The 20,990-nt window shown below is 42.9% G+C and overlaps 1 protein-coding gene across 15 annotated transcripts in view; it reads right to left on the reverse strand.

Moving 5' to 3' along the window:
- The window catches only part of FOXP1 (forkhead box P1), a 389,603-nt gene that overhangs the window by 165,139 nt on the left and 203,474 nt on the right, over positions 1 to 20,990 (reverse strand). For 14 of the 15 annotated variants that reach the window (XM_074879155.1, XM_074879149.1, XM_074879151.1 and 11 more), the window contains one exon: positions 2,863 to 3,044. The exons of the other annotated variant lie outside the window; for it this stretch is intronic. In XM_074879155.1, coding sequence (XP_074735256.1) covers positions 2,863 to 3,033 — 171 coding nt within the window. In that variant the 5' untranslated portion in view covers positions 3,034 to 3,044. The remainder of the gene's footprint in view (positions 1 to 2,862; positions 3,045 to 20,990) is intronic. 15 annotated transcript variants of the gene reach the window in all.

The raw sequence follows: 20,990 nt of genomic DNA on the forward strand, positions 1-20,990 counted from the left end.
TTCTTACTTCATGATTACAAATATAAACATCAGTTGGAGTTATGTGTTTTTATTATACACAGCAGAACTCATACCCGCATTTGCTAATCCCAGCTTAACAGTACATTTTACAAGATTGCTAATGCTAAAATAATTCAACATCACATCACTCTCTGTCTCCTTGCATGGCAGAATCACCCTAAGATGACATGGGAAGCATAGAATTTGTCCTACGAGTCCTCTCCGCACTTACTACAAGCGTGCTCACACCGTACACTGTTCCTTCAAACATATGAACATCTGTGGTGCTCCATATTTTTCCATGGTAAAACATTTACAAGTTTGTAAACCCATTAAAACTTCCTAAAAAAACTGAAGCATTTCTGTTTTCCTCCCTCATACTAACAAAGCTGTTAGTCCTTATAAATTCATAAATTTCACAAAAAATGTGAACCAAAATTCAGCACAGATGCTTTACACAAGCCATTTTATGTCCAGATTTCACTGCCCAGCCCTGCTCATCACGGGAATACACAACTAACCACAACAGCAAAGCTCAAACTACCCGCCGCTGATTATTTTTTTTTCAGACAAAACAAGTGCCAGGTGGCAAAATGAAAAGATTTGAATGAAATGCTCTTAAGAAATAGCTGTTTAATTCAGAACTCATTCATTTGTATTGAAGAAGCGTTTTGTAGAACGCATTCTGTTAAGTGACCTGAGAGCATATGTTGTATACAGAGAAACATCTAAACATTATGCTCCATGTTGTATGTGTATCTGTAAATGCTTGCATTAGCTGTCTGAAAACAACGGGTTTTTCTTCTTTTCAGCGTTTAAAAATATTTTCCAAACACAAAGATTGATATTTTTATGCTAGCTCTGATTACCCTTTTGTTGTTATCAGGCCTTTTTTTTTTTTTTTTTTTTAATAACTGTTTTAAACTTTGCAATCAACTTGCTTTTTAAAAGATAAACTCCATGGAGAAGTTAGTCATCAAAACCAATTAACAGCAGAATTCAAACACAGAACATAAAGGTCTTTTAAGAACTTGGAGAAAAGCAAGCTCCCCGACCACGTTTATTGTACTGGCAGAGAATAAATAAACTATAAGCTAAAATCTGAGCTGTGTGAAAGCAATCCCGAGCCTGGCAATCCTGTCCCCCAGCCCCGCGCCCGACTCCCACGGGGGCTGGCAGTGCTCGTGGCTGCACCGGGCACCATCTGGGGGAGGGCTGGACAACCCACGTAGGAATGAATCGGTGCCGCTCCTTAATTGACCGAATGGGCGGCTGTTGAACGACACAACCCATTACACGCGAGATTACGACATTATCTGAGGCGGCATGAGCCCTCTGGATGGCTACGGAGAAGCCCTGGCACAAGGCGCCAGCAGTGAGGGTTAGGAACTGGTGGTAGGAGCGGAGGGACAGAGGTCTGAGCAATTCTGGTCTATGGTGTGCACGTGTTTGCGTGACACCCCCCCACCCCCACGCTTCTCTCTGCACAAAGCAGCGTTGGAAAATTCCATAGTGCTCCTATGGAAAACGCAGCGTAATTAACTCATTTTGATACGAAGCCTTTTTAAGACAAGACCTTTGTGTTGAACATATTTTACTGTTCCACTCCTCTTCTACTGTCCTATATTAATCAAAGCTGTAACCCCTGTTGTCTTTGCACTACGAATCAGAATGTGCCCCTGGCGAAGAATGAGGGAAAAGTCAACAGGAATTAAGTTTCAGTGCAACTGTTTACTCAACTGTGGCCTGCAGTTATTGAAATTTTATCCGTGGTTTTGTGTGACTACTGCAGTAATGAATTCAGCATGGCTGTGATTTTCTCACTGATGGTATTCTCACTTCAAGTAAAAACCTGTAGGATGAAAATGATTGAAACAACCAAAGTCTATGCATTTAGCATCATCCATTTTTCTGACTTGTTTAATTATGGCAGCTTTCTGTCTTAGGTTGGCAAACAGGGTCCCCTGCTCCTCCGCAAGCCTTTGGTTTGCTTTGTTTTTGAGTGCAGGGTTTTTTCTTCTCCACAACAACCTGCTAAAAAGATCACTGTACACTTAGGGGAGTCTTAACCAGCTGCCAATCGCTTATTTAAAAGGTTTTAAGAATGCTTATTGCATTAGAGAAAGTGCGGGTTAGGCATAAGTGTATTCACCATGGCTCTGCTGCAGCCTTTGTTCCCAAACATGTTAATGATACATGCCCAGCACTTTGGTGTAAAATTTCCTCGGAGGGTTTCAAAATTTTATCAGGGAAAAGAAAAAGACAAAACATATTATGCAGATAATTTACACTGGCGAACTTGGTCACTTCCTAGAAAATACACTAAAATACAAAGGCAAAACTCAGAATTTGGTTCAGATTCTTCTGAATTGAGGAGTACGACACGGGATGTAATTATTTATTTATTCTGACGTTTTGCCACAGCAGATACCTCTGCAGCCTTTCTCACTAATAGAAAACATTCTGTTGATAGAGGTTGCTAGGTTATATTAAAATTTGTTGCAAAACCAAAACTTAACGTTAGTGTATTTTCCACCCAGTGACATATTTTGGAAACCAGTTATTTGTATACAGTGGTTCACCCAATCGCTGCCACCAGACTCAACACATTCAGGCAACGGAAGCAAGCCCTGATCTTTGGGTATTTCCAGGGAATGATTAAAAAGGAGCCCCGGAAGAAAAGTCCAACATTTCCCTTTACATTAACGACTGCAATCCCCTACGGACAAAAATGTACAGAATGTCATAGGCAAGTCCTAAAAGCATCCTCTGACTGGCAAATATGAAGGGTTTGGGAGGGGGGGAGTTAAATGCTTCATGCTTTTTCTGTAAGTAGGAAACTTGTAATATGTCTTACAGTACCTGCTGTTGCTGAAGATGTGCTAAATCTGCAGCCCCAATTTCAACTGAAGGTGTCTCGCCGTTTGATCTCACTTCCCGCAGGCTGCACTCTAGTAAATGGTTGCCACCGCTCGCTCCATTCTGAATGGCTGAACCGTTACTTTTTGTCTCAGTCCCAGATTCTTGCATCATGACTCAAAAACCTGAAATAATTTAGGGGAGGGGAAAAAAAAAAAAAAAGCAGCTGTTAAAACAGTTGCTGTATGTAAGGAGACATGCCCTGTTTTAAATCCTGCCAAAACTGTAAACATTTGTCATTTCCCTTCATACGATTTATCTTTCATTAATGGTTCATGCTACTAGTTGATGTTTATTTATCTGTTGGTACAGCTATAATTTTAGTAAGTTAGTTCTGTTCTAAATATAGTATTATTTGCTCAACATCTTTTTTCCCTTAGAGAAAAAAAAATATTTTTGAACGAACACACAGAATCCATAATTAAATTTCTCTAGTTACATCTGGATGCTTTCCTTTCAACGGATGAGTCATTCTCTGCAACAGATGATGGACAATATCAAAAACTTGATAGACACTACGTAGGGGCAGGTAGGTGAAGCGGAGCATTCATTATTTCGGTGTCCATTAACACCATGATATCGCCAAATGAGCACCTTTTATTACTCTGAAGCAATTTAGATGAGTCTGGGATGTGCTGGACACCACCAGTTTTTGTTTGGGGCAAACTGCTTCAACTGGTCACAGAATTAGTCTTTTTGGCAAATTTTTTGGCTATGGATTTGTCTGGCTTTGGATGCACTACTGCATTACAGCGAAGACCCTCCTGCGTTACCTGACTACACATCATCTTAGTAGCCACAGCTATTCACAGCCGGCCCTCTCCACTCTTAGCGGATGTCTGTCCCTGGGTGCTTTACAACCCTGCGCTCCTCCATAACAGCAGTGGGTCACAGGCGCCACGATGACAAGGAGCATGAGGATGATGCCCACTTGCTTACACCAGAGCTCCTGGGATTCCCACGTCTTTGAGAACTGACAGCACAAGATCCCCCTAAACGAAGCACATATGCCAGTTTTCAGCTGCAAACCGCTACCTTTGAGATCTTTTGATGGGTTATTTCATAGATACTTCCACCTGCAAGGCCCCAGGTTCCACAATTTAAGTGTTACTAACCTGCTCTGCTTCCACCAGCCCATCCCTTCCTCCCTTCATGCTCCTCCTCTCACCCTTACCCGGGAAAACAGGGTACAGTAGGCCAAGCTGCACTCTCCGAGCACATTGCCTACCTCCATGCTAACTCACCACGTGCACGTGCGAGTCAAACGCCTCTGTGCAGGGCAGTTCACCTTGGAATTACGATGCTTTATATTTAAGGAAGAACTTGTTTCAATTCAGTAACTACCCCTATTCAGAAGGAAGATGAAAAATTCTCTCCTCTCCAACATACAAGGGGAAATATCAATCATAAAGGGTGAGAGAAAGAACTGTATTTCAATGGAAAAATACCAGAGGAAAACACTTTCCCTGCAAACTCTGCACGTATGTAATTCAGGGCCCCTGGCTGCCAAAGGTCCAGAACCGGCTGGAGACAGCAGTTCCTCCTTCCAGCACCGGCTGCCCGGGTGTCTGCTGGCCCCAGGTGACATTCAGTGTCAGACCCCACGTGTAGAGCTACGCTCCAGCCCAACGCACCAATACCAGACCTCTCATTCATTTGGGAGCTTCAGACGTTGATAATGATGATCCATACGGCTGATAAGCAAAACGTCATAACTGAGCAGCGGCTGACTAACGAGGGCTTTGTCACCACCACGCTCCGGTGTTACCACTCCTCGCTGATTCACGTCCGAGGCGGGTGAACCGCTCATTAGCTGGACCCTGCTCCAATCATGACGGGATCTATTCACACTGATGGCCGCCCAAGCACATGGATGGTGCTAGGACAGATTCAAGTGTTCTGATTACATTTAAATAAATTTCAGCTGGTCTATGGAAACTTCTTTCAATCTGTTTTGTGAAATCTTCAAATTATGCAAGGGGACAAAAGGGCTTGAGGGCTCATTATAAAGCCTCTGTCAACTCCCCTGTAAAAGCTCCAGAGATCTAAACAAACCTACAGCTTTCTCAACACCACTAACAAACGCTTTTGGGTTTTAACATGATCCTGCTCTGACACAGACTGAGCATGATGTGTTTTTCATTTTCAGCACTATAAGGAAAGCCCACAAGCATGATAACGCCTAAATAAGTGTTTACATCTAACAAGCAAGGCTGGATTACACACCGGGCAGTGACTGCATCGTACAGGTTGCTTTGTAAGAAGAGACAGGAGTGAGATTCTCCAGACAGCTCACAAGTTACTCAAAGGTATACCATGCAATTTTTATACACCACACTAGTAAAAAGGACACACCTCTTTTAACCAGAGATAAATCAAAAAGAAAGAACTGATGTAATTGTTTTCTACTTCCCCATTCGGGGTCAAGACTCAACTGGAGAAAATGGAGCATTACTTTAATTTACCTCAGCAGAAGATGTGGATTGGTTTAGCAGGTTAAACCCACTCACGTCTTTGGCTGCTGCGATGCACGATGGCAAATGGTGGGTGGCACATCCCCACCACACCTGACAGAGGAAGGACATACTAAAGATCTCAGGGAAGGTGCCTCCAGCAGACACCACTGTGGAAAGAGATGCTAAAACCAATGTGCCGAAAAAGTAAAGAAGTACATTTCATTCTCCAACACTTCTGATGCAACAAATTGACTGGAAGCGAGAACCTGGATAAACTACTAAGGACGGTCTGAGAAAGCACCAACCAAAGCTCCGAAATGCCTCTGACAGAGCAAGAAGAATGTGCACCACTGAGGAACAGATCTATCACTGCCTGATCACAATTTGTTGGCTCGCCCTTCTGAGCAAAATATCTCCAGGACACAGGCAATAATTCACAACCAAACTGGTTAAGAAATTATTTATTGTCTCTAGGATTGCAAAATGCTCCTGGAAAGAAACAACAGTAGAAATTGCTACAATTTTTCCAACCTGTAGGACTGAGAAAAAGATGGATTGTTTATAGTATTTGGTCACAAAAAAAGATCATAGTTCTTGAGAACCTTCTCCATGACAAATTTCATGCTCTATTTTACCTTTCAGAGTACTCCAGCCAGATACTGCCTGAGCTGCACAGGTCTGGCCCCGGCCCCTCCACTGGCTGTGCCCACCCTACATAGCGTATCCAACAGAATCGGCAGCAGCTATCAAGGAAATGGAGTTTGCAAAGAGAACATCAAAAAAGTAAGAAGAAAATTGTGATGTTTGGACTTCCGAAAAATTATTTTAAAAGCAGAAGTGAACATCTTTGAGCAAATTTGGCTTTAGAAACACCTGTTCGCAGGCAATCAACTTCAATATAACTTCAACTGGATATCAATACAAAACTAATGCACTGTCTAAAATACCTCCAATAGAAAACAGGATTTTCAAGGAGGAAAAGACAAAACTGTTTTTATTTCTTCACTGTAGTCAAATGTGAGTTGACATAAATAATCACCGTTTGGTTTGATCATTAAACGTCATGTCATGAAAAGCAACCTGCAAGAGCCTTCTGCAAGAATGATTATTATTTGTCTTTTCGAGCACACCTAAATGAGCAGAGGTGATAGTACACTGAGGATGGCTGAGATAATTGTCTCTCCTCAGCAACAAGGAGCAGGCCTTACAGAAGCCTATTAGTGAAGTCTGTCATTCAAAATTGTGAAAGAAAAAAGCAAAGCAAAGTTGACTTCATGCAACGGGATTAGGTTCTGTGGGAACTGAACTGAAGCTTCAGGTCTAGCACCACAAACTGTGATTCTGGTCTGAATACAACCGCAAATAACCAAAATAGCGCGGAAGAAGCTGTTACACATAATGATTTATTATAGGAAATAGAGTGCTCCACAAAAGCTTCCATGACACGCAAGAGACCATGTTCTGACTTAAGATATTTAATGGCAAAAGAGCATGTCCATCTCATGTTCTACAAAGCAGGACAACTCTTGTACCAATTCTGCAAAAGAAAAGGTATTTTTACAGCTAAAAATAGGTGGGTTCTTACCAGTGTAAATACCTATTTTTTTATAAAAATCCTATAATATTTCATGTTAGGAGGAATACAGAATGACTCTTAAGATTATTAAAGGTGACACAAGATGTTTTTTTCCCATATGAAGGGATGAAAGCTAAGCTGCAGTATGAACAACAACATGCAAAATTTTATCCCCAAATCAAAGAGCACTTAATACTGTTCTTATATGACTTAATGTCAGCTTGGTTTAAAAATCTCACAACGGTGTTCATTTTCCGAAGATTCCCATCTTAACCTGCACAAAACCTTTTCTAGCTTTGATGCACAGTCAAATACAAAGCCAAAGCCATACAGTTTGGCCCATCTCCTTGGTGAATATGTTACGTTCAAAGTAATGGAGTAAAATTTCAGTGGAGTGGAATCAAAGCAAGGCACTCTGTCAACAGAGGGAGAACAGCTACTCATCTTCCAGATGACTTGGACAGAAGTAGGGGACAGCTAATTTCTTAAGAGCATGGTCAAAATGGAAAAAAAATACGTCGGATGTGAACTTTGACCAAATCAAAATGATCTTTCTGAGGACTTCAGTGTCGCTGATTTGAACTAAAAAGATAGAACCTGAAGGAATCCTAATTTTGAAAATGCTCTGTGCTAATCCATTAAAAAAAAAAAAAAAGTCCATAACATCATAAAGACCAGATGCTGCAGACACACGTCTCAGCTCCACTGGACTATTTAGATGAGCAAGGTTAAGCATGGAGATTAGTAGGCAGGAGGTGGGCGCTGAAGTGTGCAATTTCTGCAATTCTTCTACTAGTATAGTTTCTAAAGACTAAGCAGCATTGTTTAATGTCAGCATGAGGGAGGATTTACTGACTGAAGCACCCGTCAGAATAAGGACCCACTGCAAGTCTGAAAGACTGAGGGACTGATACTCAGATGTATTTAGATGCCTCGCCATACACGGAGGCATCTGGCGAGACATTTTTAAGACTCCTGAATAAGCACCGATCTACATCTTTAAGCATCTCATCACCTTTAAAAAACTATCCCCGGGGTCTTTTGGGCCTTAAAATCTCTGTTTTAATATGCTTCCAGACTCAACCTGGACTACAGATTCAGAATTGTAGCCTGCATGTTTCAAAGTTATTTCCAAGGCTGATGATTTTATTTCTACTATTAGGACTTGGAGGTGTTTACAAATATATATATGCACATAAAGATCATTCAACACTTCTGTCCCCTGGGATCAGTGCTAGAGCAAAAATGTTGTCACAATACATCCCTTCTTTGTCACATTTGTGAAAGATTTTAAGCTAACAAAAAGTTCAGTCTTTATTCCAGGGCAGTTAATTAAGGTTGACCAAGTCAGGCAGAAGTAAATTAACTTGGCTGATCAATTATTTATATGAAGCAGAATAAATGCCCTTAAAGAACTTGGCCCAGCCATGAAAGGACATGTAAATTAAACACAACACAAATTTATAAAATATATTTATACTTCTACAGGCAGAAGAGTTAATGGTAAAATCAGTTTCAAGTAAGTGATCAAATCACAATATCTAGTCCTAAATTCTCCAGTAGGCGTACTATCCATACATGCATGGTTTATAAGTAAACATGTTACCGCCTTGTTGCAAGCAGTTCCCCAAAGTAAGCTCGGGACTAACTTAAGAGCACCTCTCTGGGTAACTATAAAAAAAACCCAAACAACATTCGGAAGCATTTTGTGACAACGCAATGCTGCAAGGACAGGATTTTACCTCTTGAAAACAAAACGTGCTCCAGAGCGTGACTGGCAAGGCAATACACAAAGCACGAGCAAAGCTGCTTCTTACCCCCAGCACAGGTACAAAAGCAATGCAGGAGCAGCCTGGCACTCCCGGCACTGCCCGCTGTCAGTGGCGAGGACCACGACGGCTTTTCCAGGAGACCACTGCCCAACTCACAGGTGGTCTCTTTTAGTCCCAGTATCTTTGGAGCAAGTGCCCTGCAGGGGAAAGTGTCTCAGGCTCCACATCCCACCACCACTTCTGAATTTTTCGAGGAACATGTTTTGGCAGTCCCCAGTCGATGCCGAAACACCCATCTCCTCCAGCTGACACCCCGTCCCTAGGTCAGTGAGGCGGCCAGCAGCGCCGTCCCGCCATCCATGAGTTCAGTAAAAGAAAAAAGATTCACTAGTGGAAATTAAAAGCCTTGCGTAAGGTAAGGCTTTGATCTACCGTGGGGGAAGGCATACAGATGTTCAGCTGCTCATTTACTAAATTACACCATGTCACAATTAACTGTGAATCAGCCAGCTTCACATGAGCAGCTCGAGGGCTGCCACCACGCTAAGTACAGAAATAACGCTGGGGAGGGGAGTCCAAACTAGCCAGGTGGACCAGATGACTTCTCTCTGCCTGTGTTTGTGGTTAGCACGACTATTAGAAAGAGCCATCCCAACATATGGCATGATTTAACTAAATCAGATCACGCTGAACTCACCAGCCTTTCTCAACTTACAAACCCCTCCGCTCTCGTCATTGCAGATGGGTGAACACCCGTCATGCTTTTAGAGTTTTCAGTAGCCGTCATTTATCCTGCTGACAGGGTGTATTTTAGGTATAATTATGTACTAACTAACTATAGATCAACTGTCAGTACATTAGGGTACTTTTTGGATAAAACTTCATGCTTACCCCTTTGAAGGCCACTCGCCTACACACTACTCGTGGTTGCTGAATTGTGCAGGAGTATGAGAAAGGAGAAGGGGATTCAAAGAGCAATTAAGGATGATCTTTAAGAATCAACCGAAATAGTAAGGAACTGAGCGAGTCAGGCTCCGCTGTCCTGAAAAGCGATGCTGAGTCACGTCTTTACAGCAGCATTTGGAGGAGAGGCAAACCTGGAGCAAGGCAAGGGAGGAACACGCACGGGATGTGTGGAAAGAGGAAACAAAGAGACAGCGACGAGGTGAAATCCTTTGATATTTCCTCAGCTTAAAGAGGTAATTCAATGCATTAAAATGGATCCTTGAAATTTCAAAGGATGAAACTCGCACAACAAAGATTGTCGAGAGTGCTATTTTCTAGGATTAGAACAAAAACGTATTGGGATTTGCTATATGATCTTACATCGCTGAGCAAGACTGTATACTTGCTGTTATGCAAGCACCATCTTCCAATAGCGAATTTTCATAATTATAACAGAAAGGCGTAAATTTTCTAATGCATGGCAGTTCAAAAAGTAATCAAGAGAATGAGCCTGAGGGCTATTTTAATGTATGCAAAGCTAGTGACCCACAGTAAATGGGAGGTAGGCTTCAATGAATGCAAAGTAATGCACACATACTAAAGACCTGGTCTGATGAGGGACGGCTAAAATTAACACCCAATTAATTTCCGAATTGACAAACAAATGAAACCCATAAATCTACTTTCTCATTAATTTTCTTGTGGTATAATTTAAAGCAGTAATATGAGGGCAAAAACTGAGCATTATCCATCATAAATATCAAAAAAGATAGCACTGTAACACCATAAATTATGCATATTACCTGTTGTTAAAAATGATTAATGTATTATCAACTTTATCGTGCACTGTATATGTCTAGACGTATCTAAAATCTGAAATTTCATTTACTGCTTAGGAAATAAAGGGTCCAGAAGAAACGGGATTATCCGCAGCGCATCCTCGGCTTTGCCTCCTGACACGGTGCAGCCCTGGCGCTCTCACCTCGGCTGGACTCGTCCCAAGCCTTGGGTCAGCGGAGGTTGAGCGCATCGCAGAGGTGATGTGCCAAGCCTCCCCAGGGAAGGGAAACAAATCACGCTGCTCTCAGAGAATCCCCATGAGCCGATCCGTGGCCCCAGCACCTGGCTCACACGGGGCTGCTCCCCTTCCCTTCCCTCCCAATGCTGGGGAAGAGCTACTTGGTGATGCAGAGCCGTGGGGAGAGGAAGGAGACAAAAAAGGAACAAGGAGAACAAAAACGCGAAGCTGTAATTGAAATCAGTGAGCGAAAAGCCAGTGCTTTCCAGAAGTGCTTGAGCACATCACCTTGGCCAACAGGAGAAGGATGTGGGTTGCCTCACCTCCTCCCTGTGGGCCATGCCAGTGACAGTCTGAACTTCCACCAGCCTGAACCTCTAGCAGCATTTACATCCACTTGCCACCCTCAAGACTCCCAAATAGCAGCTTCACCTACTCCTGTATAGATGCAGGCTGCCACAACTTTTTATTTATTTAACTGTATACAACAACACAACCTCTTTCACTGTTTGCGTGAGTGGCTTGTGCTGCCTGGGTTACTTCTTTCCAGCAGCAGCATGTGTTGTTAGGGCCACAGGAACCTGAAATCATTTGGAGGCAGTTCAGTGAAAGGCTGACTGATGCTCTGCAGGAGCTGAAATTTAAGACAGCTGTGGTGAAGAGAAGGGAAGGAGAGTCAGGAGCCTAATCCCACTCATTCCACACTGACTTATTGTGAAATCACGGCCAAACAACTTAACTTCTTAGAGAATCAGTCACTGCAGTTACCCCTAAGGAAATCTCTTCTGCTGAGGGCACTGCTGACCACAAACAGTAAGAACAAGCAAATCCAAGAAAAAGTAATTGAAACAGACATTAAAACGTTACCATTTGCTCTGTTCAAAAGAGCTAGAGCTGGTCCCCATACAAAGCTAGTGCACCAATATATACCAAGCTGTGAAGATAACAGGTCTCACTCCTTTCCTCAAGGCAAGACCCAAAGCGTTAGGCAGAGACGATGCACAACTCAGCCTTCCCCAAAGGAGCTTTTTGCATCCTCCCTTCATTTGACACATGTGCACAGAAGTTACTCCCATTCTCACCTTGGATAAGCGAACCCTCTTTGCAAAGCCAGCTCTATCTCAATCTATGCCTCTCAGCTTGACAGCTATTAAAATCCATATTCAGCATGAAGCTCATGCCATAGCTGCATAAAAGCTCTAGACCTGGGCCACTTCCAAGCGACTGGCAAATATGATGTAATCATTTACATACCATCATCAGCAGAGTGAGGTTCCTTCCTCTCTCTTGGGGAGAGCTGTCTTTCAGCCATGAGCTTGACAGAAATCATCCTTACCATCACAGGGATCATCGTTTATTTGGAAGGAAAGGAATGGCGAGCAGCAAAAAAAAAACCCAAACCAAACAAGAAACCATAGTTCATTGTACTGTATGACTCCGCAACTGCTACCGTACGGACATGAGCACCATCCGCACTAGAGGAAAAACTCCTCCAGAAGGAAGGACACCGAACTGCAGCACAGTGAGGTGCCGAGTGGCTGCAGAGCTGCCTCCGTGCCGGCCTCACGGCTGTTGTCTCTCAGGGGGTACCCACCTGCTCGTCCCAGCCCAGGCACAGCAGTGTGCAGGGCTCCCCGTGGTTTCATCTAAAACAGGAACAGAAACTGCAGAGCTATTCTCACAGCCCCGGACTTATTTGTTTGTATGCACACTGCTCTGAGCTTGCAACAAACTCTTGTAGTCTGTCTCTCAGAAAAACAGGCAACTCAACCAAATGAAAGGCCAAAGTTGCATCTAGTAAATACAGTTAGTTTATGCTAGACAGCAGCAGCACCGCTACAATAAGATGGTATCAAACCTTGCAAGACCGAGCACTGGCTGTAGATGAATTAGACTCCCACCCTCATGCATATCTCCACTAAAGCGTTTCTAAACTGTCTACCAGCCTCCAGAAGTCAAAAACCACCTCAAAGCCAGGTGCAACTTTGCAATACTTCTGCACAATACAATTTTCACTTCGCTATTTTCACTTAGTTTAAAGCAGCAAAGGTTTGATTCATCGCAGTAACACGAGGCAATTAATGACCAGCTTGTCCACTTACACACTTCAGGTACCTCCGCTTCCCCCTCCAGCCCCGACACGGCTCTAGTAGCCAAAACGAACAATATGTTTGGACCACTGGTGCGAGCTAGTGAATACAAGATATCACATTTTTATGCATATTTTGTTGCTTGCTTTTCCAAGGGATGAAAAGGACAATTATTTAATTTTATCCTTCAAAAGCTTCTTATAAATGTATATTCAAGATATTTTAACAGATTAATTCACATATAAAGGAACAAACACCACCTTTGTACAAAAAGAGTTAACATTTCTTTCTCAAGGTCACTCTAAGAGGGTTTACTCCCTTTGTGTGCAAAGCCCTAACAATTTACTGTTAGTGCTAACAGGTCCTGCCTGGCATTTGAAATCCAAGCCCCATTCAAAAACAATAACAAACAATAACTTTGAAAAACAAAGATGGTGTGAGTGAGTTTTTCTTGCTCATTTGCAAAACCACCCGAAAGCAACACTACCAGGATAGCGCTCTCTAATTAGGACTCCCAGAAACCAAAGAGCAAACAGCCAGCATACAGAAATTAGCAGATGTAAACGCAGTTTTCCAGTTATAAAAAGAAGAAAAGCAGCTCTGTCATCTCACTCGCAGGAGGAGGAGCGACAGAGTGCGTTTTTAAATTTGGTATTTTCTCTCCATTCAAACAGCTCTGTTTCTAAAACAGAGATTTTCCTCAGATCTCCTCAGAAATAAAAGTGAAAGCTTTGCCTTTTCCAACTCCATCAAGGGCACATGCATCAATTAAAATCCGACACGAGAAAAGAAGGAAACCAAAAAGCCCCCAATGAAACGCTGACACAGAATAGAAGGCTGTACTTTTGGGGTGATTACCTGGTTCATAGCCCTATATCTTTGTCCTAGACCTTCTAACTCCTTGTCTGCTCCATGCAGGATTTTCTAGCCATCAGCCGTCTACCGCTGTGCTAGTCGTCTTGCAGGAGTGCTCTCTCCCTTCTGAAAAAAGCAAACAACTGGATAGATATCATTACACTAAGGAAATCTCTTGGAAAAACCAAACAACTTGCTAATCTTTCTAGCCCCTTCACCCAAGTTAAAGATAAGCAAAGCAAACCAAAGTGAGTTTCAGCCACATTCCAGGGACAAGCTCCCCTTTTTCTCCTTTATCAAAATCCCAGCATTTAAAGGTTTTTTTCCAGACCTTGCAGGATAAACTGCTGCTCACACCCGCAAACAAAGCAATATTTGTTTAATAACTGATTGCTGCCATGGGTACAGTAAACAAGGGGCCCAGCATTTGTGTTTATGAACAAACACATCATCTTGCAAGAGCAATTTAACATTAACCAGGTGGAATAATCAACAGATTTCATAGGTGACACTCGGGGCAGGACTAATGTAAACAGAGCAGGGAGGAGAAAGGGGCCACTCTTAGGGAATCAAGGTTGAGGCAAATGCATTACAGAGTAAACAGCTGGGAAGAACTCAAGACAAACAAATAGTCATTCTTCTGACATTTCGAGAAGCAGAAAGGTTGTACGTTACATACATCAGCTGCTGACCACCATGAAATCAAACCAGTTGGGGACCAGGCCTTCTTGTTTACACAGTGCCATGTTTGCTTATAAACAACAATTTGCTGTTACCAACCTCGCATTACTCATTGCATAAACGAGCAGATCAAGTGAAATCCTGTTAACTCTTCTGTGGATTGAGGGTTTTTTCCTCCCCTTCAACAACAACAAACAACAAGCCTTTGCAGTCTTGCTGTGCAACCTCAAGACAACAGGCAGCAGGGGAAAACACATAGCTGTGCATCTGTTCCAATAAAGGGTAAAGAAAGGAGTTGAAAACACTTGAAAGTGTTTTGCAAAACAAGATTTACCGGCCAAACCACTGATGTAAAAGATCTATTTGCATTTTTTTAAAAAAAAACAGCAACTGCAAAAGGTGGGATGCAACATTTTCATTTCTCGCCTAGAACAAACAAGCAAAATGACAGCTTTCTATACAACTTAATCTGCCCAGCATGACCATGTACATGTCTTATTTCATACACATATATCCATGGCTGTGCCAGCTCGCTGTACGCAGTGACGCGCAAGGCTAAAGCAGCAAGGCACAGTTCAGCCCTCTTCCTCCTCCTTTCTCTCTCCCTTCCTCAAACCTCTCGCTTCTGCCTCCCATCACCTTTCTGCAATCTCTGCAGATCTCCCCAGCTCCTTTTCGTTAACCCAAGGGGAGGCAGAAGCCCCTCTGAGGTCTTCTTCTCACAACCAAAACCTCTGGCCCCACCTGCTCCCCACCCGACGTCCATCTCTTAGCCCCGAGGCACTGTGACGTTAGTCCTCAAGGTGCTCAAGATGCCGAAGTCCCCTGGGTTTGCCACCTTCCAGAAAGCTTTTCCTTTCCTGTCTCTCATCCCTGTAACGCTCAGGAAGTCACCCATCACAGCGCTCTTCCAGGGAGGTTTTCTATAACTCCTCTATCCTGAACGTGGATTTCAGGAAAAGATCTGAAGTACAGGGAGAGAAGATGGATGGTCCTATTGGTAGGGGTTAATCCAGAGCTCCGGGTTACATTCCTGCCCTGACACAGTCCCTGCATGTGACCTCCAGAAGTCTCTTTTTCCCTCTCCTATGTAAAATAAGTCCTTTAAGACATTGTACTAGTTGGATAGGGGCAGAGGATGTAGCTGTGGTCTACACCATGGGTCCTTTTTAAACCCAGCTGCACTGTGGCCCCTACCTGGTTCACTGCTACCTTCTGATGAGCACCAGCACCACCACCAAACACTGAGTAAAATCATCCCAGTTTCAAACATATGAAGCATCCAAGGTCACAGCTGGCCCTGGCACTTCTCTCCCCTCCCTTGCCATTTCATGTGCAAACAGCGTGGTGGCCAGAAGCCTCCCCCCTCATCATTTTTTCACAAGTTTTAGAATATTTGGTATTTTTCTTCACAGCACAATCCTGCACATCCATGGCTGGCCAAGAACCTCCGTTTTCTTTCACAGAAAATATTTAGCCTTTTGTTGTAGTTAAAAAAAAAAAAAAAAAAGGTTCAAAACCATGAAATCAGTACAACCTACTAATAAGACAGGTATTTAAATAAAACCCAAATGCAGTATTGTTCAGGCAACCGCGTATTTTTTAATACATCAGGTTGACAGCATAATAGCGGGCAGGATGAAAGGTGCGACTCGAGGACAGGGTTGGCGTCCGCACACCAGGAAAACAGAAGTGCTGCCCCATTTCCTGTGCTTCAGCAGAGTATTTCTGATGTCTGGGGCTGCCGGGGACTTAACTCTGAATTAATGATTACACACAATACCCTCCTTTCTCCCCTCCCTGCAGGACAGCGAGGGCCAGCCTCACTGAACGACTGTGAGCAGGCAGGCACGGGTCACGGGGGATTTAGATATTTCACAGCGGCTTCAAAAATTTAGACACCGCAACCTGAAGGCTTCTGAAAACATCAAGCTTCACATAAAAGTCCTGATATTTCCCTACTTGAGACAACTGCTCTCACCTCAGCCGTGCTGCCTGTTCCACGCTCCTTTTCCAGCACGTAAAATCACAGTTTATTCAGTACAAAGTAACTACGGTATGATAAAAACTATAAGCATATCATTCAAATGCTTTATTGGTCAAATAGATGGATGCTTTTATTAGTCCAACCTTTTTTGTAATGGAGTGCCACTGATGACCCAGTGTTAGCCTCATTCCCTGCTATTAATCACACTTCTAAGAGCTCATTTTGCTTTAAAATCTTAAGAAATTGCTATAATTTAAAGACATGGTGTCTACATAATGGGAAATGCTTCACAGATTGTATCATTCTATATAACACAGAATTTTTATGGCAATGCTGACCACGATACCAGGGTATTACAAAACTTGAATAAAATATTTTACGAAGAAAATCTAAATGTAAACTTACTTTTGCATTTGTGGTTTGCCACATCCATAATGTTTTAATCACAGCCTTTTGGGAGTTGCAGTTTTCAACTGCATGTGGCTTACATAGATTAACACTACAAAAACACTCCCTGAACAAATATAAACAGAACAAAACAAAATCAAATGAAAATTAAATAAAATAAAAGGATAGACCATGAGAATAAGACTGTTCAAGCTGTATTTTAACAATGTTAATGCAATTTTTTTAGATTTCGTTGACTATTATTATCTCTTTCTTTTCTGCACAGGGAAAAACAGATCATGTTTACTGTGAAAAACTTTTACGACAAAGTGGAAGCATCTTACGAATTTACCTACACCAAGAATTAAATTAATATAATGATGGTCTTAACCCATATTATTAAAATGTACTTCGCAAAATGTTTTGACAATGTTGACTGCTGCAAGAAGGAAAACACATTTAAGACAATTTCAGCCAAATGCAAAAGCAGAAGCTTTCCATTTTTCAAATGTAAAGTAAAAAGCATCTTTAAACATCTTCTTAGGAAAGAAAATGCAGAGCAATTATGTTATATGGCACACACAAAAGCGTGTTCTTCTCCTCAGTTCTCTAACAAGATATTAGTACCTCCTGGCCTTAGGAATACTATGTGTAAATCACATCATATTCAGAGTGTCTGAATTAATTATAATAGGAGCTGGAGAGAAATGTTAACTTTCCAGGTTGTTGCTAAGGATTAGCCCTTGTTTACAATTCTGTATTTATAGAACAAGAAAAATTTGTCAAATGAAGGGCAAAGAGGAAAGCAAGAACACAAATTTAGCTTTGATTTCAAAACAAATCAGATCTTGCAACCATTCCCTGAGAAGAAAACCACAGTTTTTAATGTGAAGATGCAAATGAGTCTCAGAATATAAAAATGTTTTATAATTCTGTGCATTCAACACTACTAGATGTTATTTAAAGAATTTATGTTAACATTTCTCATCCTCACACAGCAAGTCCAAGATGCTGCAAACAGCATCTATTTAAAATGTATCATGTTTCTATGGGGCACTGGGTAGCTGAGGAGGCTGAAGCAGAAGGCAGCAGCATGTTTGGCCTCCAGGCACCGGATTCGTAGGGGTTCATGGACTCCTCCAAAAGGGTTTCAGACGGCATGCTAGGAGGAACAAGCTCCTTGCCTTCAATAGGTTTAACGTTGGCTACATGGAGGTCAGCATCTCCATCCAGAGGGCAAGTCGTAAATCTCGAAACCACTGGAAAAGACACCTTGGCGTCCCCAAATGCAGTGAGCCTGCGATGGGAACAAGCCACCTTTTAAGAAGGGCACTCAGGAGCCAAAGAAAGGTTCACTATGCAAAACCTGGTATTTCTAGAGAGCAGTGCAAGGATGGATGGCTCAAGGCTCAAAGTCCATGGGAAGGGTCCCAGTGAGCAGAGTGCCAAAGCTCTGCAGAGACTTGCAGGTCTCAGGCATCTTGGCAAAACTGCCTGGGGAAGTTTATACTGCTCACTATTCTGAGGATAAAGAAAGCACTTCGGCCTCCAGCACTTTCATTTCTTTTCGCAAACAAAGGCACACCCACTACAATTAAGCTGCAAAACCATTTTCATTAGGATGTCTTGTTTTCACACACTTAAAGCCTTCTGAGATCTGCAGTCCCTCTCATGCTCCCATCAGTGTGTGCTTGTGTGTGGAAAACGAAGCAAGGGCTCTTTAGTGGTTTCAGTTTATGGAGAAACAAATGGAAAAATGCTTTTTCCCATTTAAAAAAAAAAAAAATGTAACCACCAACTTCTGAGCAGGGTGACTTGCAAAAATGCTGAGCACCCACAACTGAGAGCATCTAACCCCCCTCAAGAATCAGGCCCACAACACAATAAGAAAAATGCACTTAGCTAAGCTTTTGTGGAAACATATACAGTCTCCTTTCCCTGCCCTGTCCAAGGGCTATGGCTATCAGATTACAGCTAGGACAGAACGATGCAGAAGAGAAACCATACATGTGCCTGTGAACATTGGTGCGTAAGCTAACACACACACACGCTATGAAAGTACCCAACATACCGGTTTAGCATCAGCCAGAACAAGAGTAAGTGGGGCAGAAGAGTTGCTTTCCTCCCCAGTTTTGTCTTGATGTTTTCCTTCCCAGGAACAGCTCCAGTCTGGGTCCAGAGCAAGGATCCCACCCCACCACATTTCTGTGCAGGAGACGTGTACGTACTGCACATGTTCCTCAACAGCCACATGCTCAACAGTGACACACATGGATCCCAAGCACCCAAAAATACAGTTGGTCCTCACCACACTGGCCCAATAGAGGGGGAAAAAAAACTGTGAATTTTTTCCACCTCAAAATTTCATCCTGTGCCTGAGAAAACTCCCTAAAAAAGCTCTGTCGAAACCGATTTGTTTCTACTCACCAAAAAAAGCACATATGCCTACTTTTGAGTCAGGATGCAGGAAGCCAAGCTCTTAATCCCTCTTCTGCATTCACCCATGGCTGAAGAGCAATGCCCATCTCTAAGCCACCATCAGAGATGGCTGGGAAAGGGAGAGGCAACGGCAGAGAGGAGCAACTGGACACCAAACAAGCCTCTCCAGCTTGCCTTGGCCAACAACAACAGGCAATCGTAAGCACTCCTGCGGTTGCCCATGCCTTTTCCACGCGTGATGCCAACACAACAGCCTCCCAATACACAGCGCTGTGGCCCCACCACCTCTCCACCACAAGCTGCTTGGCCCTAGACTGGAAGGGTCCATCACTGACAAGCTCGGCAGAGGTTGCTCCGTGCTTTGGGAAAGGGCTTTTCTGGTGCTGGATCCCCAGCAGCATGCGGGGGCCATTTACAACCAGCAATGTGTGTTTAATGTTCAAAATCTGCGCTGAAGACAGTATTTGAACATCTCCAGCCACACGCAGGTGCATGGTCACACAGATGTGCTGGCTTCTCGACACCGCAGAGCTAAGGCATGTGGCTTCCTGCTCCAAGGGCTTGTGAAAGAGAGGATACACTCTATTTACAGTCTATTCAAGACAAGACTATTCAATGTCAGGATGTGCTGTAAGAGGGTAATTTGCACCCTAAACTGGATTGTACGATACCGCAGTCACAGACTGTATGATCTCTTCCTTTGGATTAAAACTGTTTGCACAAGTCAAAGCAGAACAAGGAGAGTAACAAAACATACAGTGTATTTTGTTCTACACTGCAGCCACATATTTTAACTGCCTCAGCCGAATTCTTAGAGTAAACACAGCTTTAAAAGAAAATAGCTAGAATAAAGAGCTTCTGGAAAGTTCCTACTGATTATGCATGCAAGAATTCTGCTACTGCTTCCTCCCATCATCGGAAAAACAAACCAAACACCCAACTTCCACAACTATCTACAAAAGTGCTATTTTTCTGAAACATGTTACAATACTATCTGAGGTCTGCAAGTTGTAATGAATGCATCTTGTTTTGTAAAATACACAGAGGAGCTCAATTAAATGAACAACTGTAAAGGAAATAGAGCTGATAAAGGAATTAATGCCCCGAGTGCCAGATCATAACGTAGCATCTAGGATAACAAAACCATGTCAAACATGCAACCACTGAAGACTTTAAAAGAAATGAAATAAAAAAGTTAAGTCCTAAAATATTTTAAGCATGTAAAATTAAAATGTGCAAAACTTATTTTATAGAATTGAGAGGGGAGCACGGGCAGCAGGGATCTCTTGTAGCTGTTGCTTCAAGACTTACTAAATACACAGGAAGATGGAACGTTTTACAAACAATCACCTGCTCCGCTGGTGATCCACTCCCTTCTCATCGCCCAACCTGTATTTTTCCGAAGACCAAGCTAACGCCGTTCCCCATCCGCCAAGGCATGGCTGAAATTAGTTCACAAGTCTGAGTTTGCATCTCGGTCTCCTTTTTTTTTCCCTTTCCTTGCCGTTTGCCTGCGCCTCTCGGGCTGCCCACACGCTGGAAGGGAGCCGCCAGCCCCGGTGCCTGCTCAGGCTGTCTGCACACCCGACACCGGTGGGAGCACAGATTAGAGCTCAGCCGGAAGGGAGACATTTAGGGTTCTGCAAAACCTCGCACATCGGCTTTTCTCCTTTCGCAGTTGGCGTGTGAACTTGTAACTCGGAAATTGCAAGTTCCCACCAATTTTTTGGCAACTTGAACGTAATTTTTAGGAAAACATAGTATGCGGCTTTTGGCACATGGAACTACGCGCTAAGACTTTTCAGACAAAATATGCAAAGGTGATGGTCTCACAAGCCTTTAAGGGCTTGCTGGATGAAACACAG

This window comes from Strix uralensis, chromosome 10 (genome assembly GCF_047716275.1).
Source record: "Strix uralensis isolate ZFMK-TIS-50842 chromosome 10, bStrUra1, whole genome shotgun sequence".
NCBI lineage: Eukaryota > Metazoa > Chordata > Aves > Strigiformes > Strigidae > Strix > Strix uralensis.